Here is a 7962-nt window from a genome sequence, read left to right as displayed (position 1 = left end):
CTATTCTTTTTATGTGAAATGACATGGTTTAAATTTTTATTTATTGATCTGTATAGAGAACTAAATTGCAATATAAAAACATATCATATATCTAAAATAAAGAATAAATCCAAAATATATTCTAAACAAAAATATAAATTATATATCCTAATGATATCTTATTCTAATCTTAAATATATTTAAATTCAAATCTTAATCTAAATATAATAAAATCCTCTAAAGATATTTAGACATATTTTCAATAGAAATATACTCTATAAATAGAACTGTTATACTCATTAGTTTAATATATTTTTAATTATGAATATCAAATATTCTAAAAAAATTTCTTTTGTATGAAACTCTCAAACTTATTTTTAATATGAGATTCATCTTCAACTCTTTGGTACCGTGGTTTCTAACGATTTCAAAAAATTGTGAAAAGAATTAATTAAACTTATATACAACCCCTGTATAACTTTGATCACATGATAAATTCCCAAAAATTTGTAAAGAATGAATCTTACAAAACTCAGACTCTAGTTGAAAATTGAAATGGATGTGATGAACCATTAAACATCCTATCCCATTTTACAACAAAAGATGATAACCACAAACATGTGGCATAGCAAAACAACCTACCATCTCCAGGCTCCTCGTGCTAGTTGCTCCTCTATATGATAGTATGAATTACTAGTTGATCCTCAATTTTCTGTACAAATGTTGCATATGGATTTTTTTGATCCCTTATGGTAATTGGGAGGAATTTTTTTCACTCACAAGGTCACTTCAAAAGCACACATCTAAAGAAAACACATATTTTATGTCGTCCAAGAATATATTTTTCGAACAAAAGCACAATGTTTTCTCTGTCTGGATGTGTACTCCTGGAATCATGTGTATAGTTTTTTTAGAAACGTGAGGTAGATAAAGTTGCTATCGGTAAGTTTTGTGAGCATGTCATCTGCTTGTTAAGAGAGTAAGAATGTCTTTGCCAATAGCGCTGGGTTCTGGTGCAAGCTTTAGAGGAGTGTTGCCTTCTTTATCTACAGCAAGTGGATTTGCCCCCCTGAAAATAATTGTACTTGATCAAACATAGCACTTTAATTATGTGCTTAAATGTTTAGCACATACACTAGATTTTTTTTATATCCATTGAGAAAACAAATTCAAAGGCATGTATGTATAGAATTTACTGACTGTTTGATGAGCCTTATGGCAATTTGGATATAGAATCCACTGATAGAGAATATAGACAACTTTGTAACGTAAGGAGAAAAATTGGAATATGTAGAAGCCCTCCAAATAATAACTACCTTGTAATAAGCAACTTTGAAGTTGTAGTCTTCCCTCTCATAATGCAGTAATGCAGCGGTGTCCGACCTCTTGAATCGATAGCATTTACATCTGCGCCGTACTGTAAGAGCAGTTCTATCATCCCGGCATCACTCGTTAGGCATGCCAAGTGAAGCACATTAGAACCCTCTTGTATGTTCTCCATTAGCCGACTTTTACTTTTAGAAGATGTGTTTGAATCACTTGGAGACATATTAGAAAAAAAGCCTGTATAGAAATTAATTATTTGTATCCTGCTTTTTCAAATTTCAACAGCAAAAAAGTTTCCAGAAGTTTGGACTTTTTTGGATTAGAAGACATACCGGATAATGCTTCTGCACTAACAGCATTGACATCCGCATCCGATTTGACAATATGGCGGTACACGGCTTTCTTGTCATTGGCATAGATGCATTCCAACACTTGTTGTCCCACCGAAAGAAGATGGTGGCTTTTAGGAATCCGTCGAACAAAGACTTTCTCAGAATACTGTGATAAGAGAAACAAATATCAAATCTATCTCCAAGACGTTACTTTATGATTTCACTGTTGTAACATGGAAAAAATAGCATAATCTCCAAGCACCAAAGTTTGAGTTGGCAAAAGTAATATTGCTTTCTAAGTTAGAAATAACTAAAAATAAGCATTAGATTACCTTTGCATGAATGAATTTCTCCTTTATTGAAATAGGATCATCATGTTCTGGTTTTTTTGCATGGCATAATTTGTTTCTATCAACTTTTGATGAACTGAAATGCAGGATGCAAAATCTTAGCGAAAATTTAGACAGTTAATCCTATCAATATCAGCAATACTTACCCATAAGGAGTTTCATCAATTTGTGAATTACTTGTTGAATGCAAAAGCTCCTCCCAAACCGAGTTTGCGAATAGATTTCCCAACGATTGAAACATTGTTAATACAGAGTAATCCCACACTTTTACATCAAGTTTCAGTGATCTTATCTGCGAAAAATGTCATCCCATCTTAGTTGCAAGAGTGAGGACTGAAAACAGAAAGCCTTAATACCAATAGAAAAAAAACAAACAAAACAAAAAGATTCTGATAAGACATGAAACATATAGATATAAATATGCAGCGTGAACTACTTACTTTTGATATATGTACACCAAGATTACGATGAACACCGGAACATTCAATGCATACTAGGATTCCAAGGTTTAAGGATGCCCAGTCTGGTTCAGGTTTACCACAATCAGCACATTTGTCGTTCCCGCTAACCTTTCTTAGAATATCAATTGGCTGTTCAACTTTTACAATCTGCTTATTCTTCTGTAACTCTTCAGATAATCTATTAGTGGTGGAATTCTTGGATGCAAAATCAGCACTCAATAATCGATCATACTCTTGAGAACTTTGTAACAAGTCGAAGTTGCTGGAAGAGTCGCTGTCCCTGCTTTCTGAGTCAGCTGATATAGACTGTCACATAATTGTTTTTTATAATTATAATAGTCACAATTAATGCATATGCATCAAAGGATGTGTGTAAAAGAAGAGGATTGTATACTAAGGAATTGGATAAGGAGCATGTAATGTAATTTGATTTTATAAGACAGGAAAAGCATCGTCACATTTTGAAGTTTCACCTAACCATGTTAAATTTTAAACCTTATATAAAAAAAAGCTAGTTAACTTCTCAGAGATAAATAAAGTAACCGATGTCACGCTCCCCAACCTGTGTAGATGCACATGTATTTTACTAGTTAGAAAAAAGGAAAAAAATCACTGCGTACCATTCTACCTAGTGTCTGTACAGACAACAAGGAGGCAATGACTCCATTTATCTTTTCCATCCAATCCATCTGGTCAAGAGCATTTTCTGCCTGAAATTATTGTCCAAAGCACAGTGAAGAGCAATGATAAATACCAACTATATGTTAATAAATCCAATTTATTGAATGTGCATACCTGCAAAGTGTACATCTTTGAAGGTGAAATAATCCTGAAGCAGAACCTTAAATCTGACTGCTCAGCATCAACCTTGATTGTTGATGTCAGCAGATTCACTGTGTGACGCGCTACAGATTTTTCATCAGGAACAACTTCATGGTAATGTGAAGAAAGCAGCCTACTCAGAATGCCAGCACTGTTTTCTCCAGCACAATTCCTCTGTGTAGATTGCTGATTGAGACTCTGAAATGGTAAGGTACATGCTAAACATTCAGTAACAAGATATGGTGAAAAAATTGGCATCACCTAATATACGATACCAATACTTAGATACTAATTTAACTTTTAGTTTGACTTTGATACTTACACTTCCATGTAATGGTTTACGATAGTAGTAAAGCATTCCGCGACTATCAAGAACGAAAAACCTTCTCTTCCAGTCACCCCTCAAATTGGAGGAACGTTTGGAAAGAAAACCTTGTCGAATGACTCGAACCTACACATATGTAGTGCTCAACTTATGAGATAAGGGGATGGCAATGCATGTAACTCGGGATTGTAATGAAGTAAAGGGAAACATCATATCCTGAAATACCTTTCCATTTGCAGCTGATTCAGCTACTGCATCTACCACACTATTTGATCTCCTAGAAAAGGGTTGCAGATGCGCACCTTCCCCTCTGGGAGAACCATAAGGGCCATTCAAGGACAACCTACTTTCTTGATAACTTAGTTTTTTGTACTCTACCATTCTTTCACAAAGAGAAATCTGCTCCTCATTGTAACTTTCTCTTGCTTTTTGTGCATAAGCCAAAACCTACAACACACAGCAAATACAAGAAAGAAAATCTTCCATTCAGTCAATGTTAACTATATCTTCGAACCAACAATTTTGCTCGATACACGACACATGCCATTTTTGTGTTGCAAATGAGTTTCAATGCTTTCACATCTCAAGTTATCATAGATTTTGTGTTTTGAGGAAGTATATTCATTCCAAATGCAATAAATTTAAACATATAATCAAAAGAAAACTAGATAAGTATCTGCGCCATTGAAGTGTTTCCTAACCTCAATAATGAAAGGCTCCAGCTCTTGTAACTGCTGATATCCCTGCAAGAGAAAGAATTTTTAAAATTGGCATAAGATCAAAATTGTATATGGAAAATGTAATATATGACTATGCTATATATACCTGCTGAAAGTATCGAAGATGAGCGTCCATAACTCCGGTGACAGCCTCCAAAAACTCAAATCTCTTCTTAGCCTCAATATTATGAAGAGCACCAACCTAGAAAAGAGGATGAAATATGTTTCGTAGTTAAGAGCTGAATACATGAGTTCCATACTCTTATGCTTATTAAAAGCAGTATATTCTTTTATTCCACTAATATTACCAGATTGAAACGAGCTTCCTCAAACGTTGTTCTTGCATTGTGCAATTCCTGGAATGTCTCTCTACCAAATTAGATTAAAAAAATCATGGTAACCCATGACAAGATTATATATAAAATGTTTGTCAATACAATGTCAAAGATGTACTACTGAACGTACCTCTTCTATGACAGCAGCAACATCAAACTTTGTGCTTTTTCTTAATGACATAAACTTCTCTCGTGCCTGTAGCATGAAATCCATGTTGTATTTGAGTTATGCTTCTTCCATAAAATAAATTGTATGGCTCAGGACACTCATGCAGTGGAAGGAAAAGAAAAACATGGTTGCAGAGATCATTATATTATGCAATTTTCATAAGCACCTGATCATATAGAAGGGAAGCTTTATCAAAACGCCTCCGAGCTTCCTGCAAGCATCACTTGAAATGTTAAATTATGACATATCATCAGGTATGATGACTTAGCATACCACATGTTTCGCATAAAATAATCAATACTATTAATTATGTATGAACATTTAAAATAATTAGGCTACTCACTATATACCTTGACATCAAGGATTTCGACATTTAGGATGTTTAGTAACCGGTCATTCAGCATATGCTCCACCTTAGAAGCCAAATCAAGTATAGTCAGGTTAGCAATATTAACTAGAACAATTATTTCTAGATGAGTTACTCCACAAAACATATTAGCAAAGGATTTTCAACAATATTATCTTGTAGTTTAATCCAATTTAGAAGGATCATAAATAGACAATAGGACCACAGACACTTTGTTAGACCTAAAAGCATAAATAGCTGAAAAATAAGAAAGAAAGTGACTATACAAGTTGGCATATCATTACCTGTGACCGAAGAAGTTCCTTGTGTGTACTGATTTCCCTCAAAGCAATAGCAAATTTGGTCATTACAGGTCCTGCTCATTCCATTTGTTTGGATCAAAACCCAGTTAGAAAAGGGCAACTTTTTTAATGGAATATTTGAATGAAGCGCATTGGTTAAAAAAAATGGGAATAGACTAAATAAAAGTAGTATGATGTAGACTAAAATATCTGGATTATAGAGCTCTAAACATATCATGCACACAATCCCTATGAAGGCTTTAATACAAACACATATATCAGACAAGACACAAACACGTAGACATCAATAATAATTTAAAAAAATAGAAGTGAATGTATGTAATCACAAGTGTCAGTGTCATGTCGCACACTGACACATGTCAAAAACTCATACATGTCTTCTTTGATGTGTCAATGTTACATATATTTAGTAAAAGTATGACTTGTTAAGTTTTTATGCTCATTCAAAATCTTCATGTTGGGTCAGAGCAAATATATAACCGAAGGTATTTTACCTCCAAAAAACACATATCTCCATTCAATGCCTCTTATTAACCAACAAGCATACAGCAAAGAAATCATTTAGGTTTATTTTATAAGAAAAGACAAGAGAACAATAAGAGTTACCTCCCAAAGTTACAAATAGAGGATCACTATGCCCTCCCCCAAAATTTTCAAGGGCAGTTGCAAATGCAATGTCTCCATCATATGCCTCTCCAAGCCCTTCCCTAAATAAAGGTTGAAGGTATTAAGACATTAGAAGTTTAATAACATGAGAACAGTAATTTTATGTTATGCCACTATATACAAGAGGAAGAGTCTATGAACAAATTCTACAAATTGCAAAGTTCAACAAAAAGAAAATGAAATGAAATGGCATAGTATGGAAAACTCACGTGTACTTTCGACATCCTTTGTAGAATTTCCAGCATCTAGAACGTAACGATTCTGAATTTTCTTCCAAACCCTGAAGCTGCATATAAAATTATACGTACCCATAATTAATGATACATAATTAATTAAGCAATCAATTCACACAAATTCATGATGCATAAATAACTCAGCACAGCAACAACAACGAACTGTATAAAGCACGTGACATTAATTACATGACCCGCTTCTAAATAAAAAATGAATCAACCATGCAAATAAAAACAACTAGCATTTTTACCTGTGTAAATAATCAAAGAACAACAACACGACACAATGTTTCAACGAACATAAAATTAAAAAAAAAACACAGAAAAAAACCTGTTGCCGAAACATGGGAGAATCGTTGAGTTTTGCAAAATACATAGTGAAGAACAATGTTATATATTCTTTTTTTAGTTGTTGTCACGTTGTTCCTTCTTCTTCTTTTTGTTTTGCTCTAAAAGTATAATTATTCTAAGGTGAGAGCCAAAAAAAAAAGAAGAAAAAAAAAGAGAGGTGTATTTGGTTTGTTTAATTATATTTTTCGTTGAAGTTATTTAGAGCACATTTGAAGCAATAGTTGCGATCTTTCATGTCTGTCGTTAGTTATAAATCTAATCTAAACTGGCCCTTTGATTTATTCTCTCTCTTTAGACTCACCTCGCAACACAACTAAATACAATTAATAGCTCAATTAAACAGTTATTCAATAAGTGCTTATCATAATAGAGAAAGTTTTGAATTATTTTGCCTTACCAACTTGTGATCATATACAAGTGTTGAAGCATGTCATACAATGAATCAACTAAAATACTAACAATAATTCTCAAATTCAGTCGATTACGTCAAAAAACGGAATTCTATTTTTTCACAACCAATTACATGCCTAGAAGAAATAATATCAAGAAAATAAACATTTAATGTGATGTCAAGGAGAAGAAGAGGATAAAATCTATTATAATATATTAAAGGCTAAATTACATTTGTGGTCCTTTAATTTCAGGTAACGTTTTAGTATTTTATCTTTTTTTTTTCGATATTCCTAATAATATCAAATAAAGTATAAAAATATGAGTTTATTTGAAGATTTGCGTTACGAATTTGATGAAATTTGTATTATATTGAAGAATATAATTAATTTTATGAGTTTTGATTGAATTTTTTTTTTTTTGAATTTTTGTATAAAAAATGATAACATTGTTAAAATTTTAAAACATAAAATATCAAATTGTCACTTAAAATTAAAATAAAGGACCAAGTCGGAAAAAAAAAAAGATAAGGACTAAAACGTTACCTGAAATTAAGTTAAGGGACTAATTTAGCCTATATTAAAATAGACTCCCAAACTATTTATTTGACACTTAATCAAATGTAACATAATTCTATATTTGTCAATTTACTTATTTGTTTAGTTGTCATAGCTATAATATATTTTCTTTCTATTTTTCACATAGTACACAATTTCATTTCATCTATTACATTTTATTTCATCAACAACAACAAAAATTCAACAAAAAACAAACATTAATAAGAGGTCATAATACAATAAACGTTTCTCTATTATCTATTTATCATTTATTAAAT

At 32.3% G+C, this 7962-nt stretch overlaps 1 protein-coding gene across 3 annotated transcripts; it reads right to left on the bottom strand.

The window, feature by feature from the left end:
* Positions 1 to 426: 426 nt before the first annotated feature.
* On the bottom strand, positions 427 to 7181 carry LOC101490501 (ADP-ribosylation factor GTPase-activating protein AGD1-like). 3 transcript variants are annotated; one of them, XM_073368178.1, is made up of 20 exons: positions 7135 to 7181; positions 6363 to 6439; positions 6094 to 6189; positions 5470 to 5540; positions 5169 to 5231; positions 4985 to 5029; positions 4780 to 4845; positions 4623 to 4670; positions 4421 to 4516; positions 4297 to 4338; positions 3821 to 4042; positions 3593 to 3721; positions 3244 to 3468; positions 3069 to 3158; positions 2428 to 2754; positions 2134 to 2279; positions 1970 to 2063; positions 1638 to 1803; positions 1296 to 1542; positions 427 to 1048 (listed from the first exon to the last, which is right to left on the bottom strand). In XM_073368178.1, exons 1-20 carry the CDS (start codon positions 7164 to 7166, stop codon positions 940 to 942), a joined length of 2391 nt encoding a protein of 796 aa, XP_073224279.1. In that variant the 5' UTR covers positions 7167 to 7181; the 3' UTR covers positions 427 to 939. The 3 variants fall into 3 exon arrangements, with proteins under 3 accessions (XP_073224279.1, XP_004501749.1, XP_073224280.1); XM_004501692.4 differs by lacking the exon at positions 7135 to 7181 and adding an exon at positions 6718 to 7024 and having other exon boundaries at positions 6094 to 6194; XM_073368179.1 differs by lacking the exons at positions 6363 to 6439; positions 7135 to 7181 and having other exon boundaries at positions 5162 to 5231; positions 6094 to 6182.
* Between the last annotated feature and the right edge of the window lie 781 nt (positions 7182 to 7962).

The sequence above is a fragment of the Cicer arietinum genome, chromosome 5 (genome assembly GCF_000331145.2).
Source record: "Cicer arietinum cultivar CDC Frontier isolate Library 1 chromosome 5, Cicar.CDCFrontier_v2.0, whole genome shotgun sequence".
NCBI classification, from domain to species: domain Eukaryota; kingdom Viridiplantae; phylum Streptophyta; class Magnoliopsida; order Fabales; family Fabaceae; genus Cicer; species Cicer arietinum.
The sequence above is the reverse complement of the archived record's forward strand: the minus strand, read 5'-3'. Positions and strand labels throughout refer to the sequence as shown.

Coding starts and splice junctions, on each gene's coding strand:
- LOC101490501 (XM_004501692.4), bottom strand. CDS start 6,762: ATGTATTTTGCAAAACTCAACGATTCTCCCATGTTTCGGCAACAG. Junction 5,232..5,469: donor AGGAACTTCTTCGGTCACAG/GTAATGATATGC, acceptor TTGGCTTCTAAG/GTGGAGCATATGCTGAATGA. Junction 4,339..4,420: donor ATCTTCGATACTTTCAGCAG/GTATATATAGCA, acceptor TTTCTCTTGCAG/GGATATCAGCAGTTACAAGA.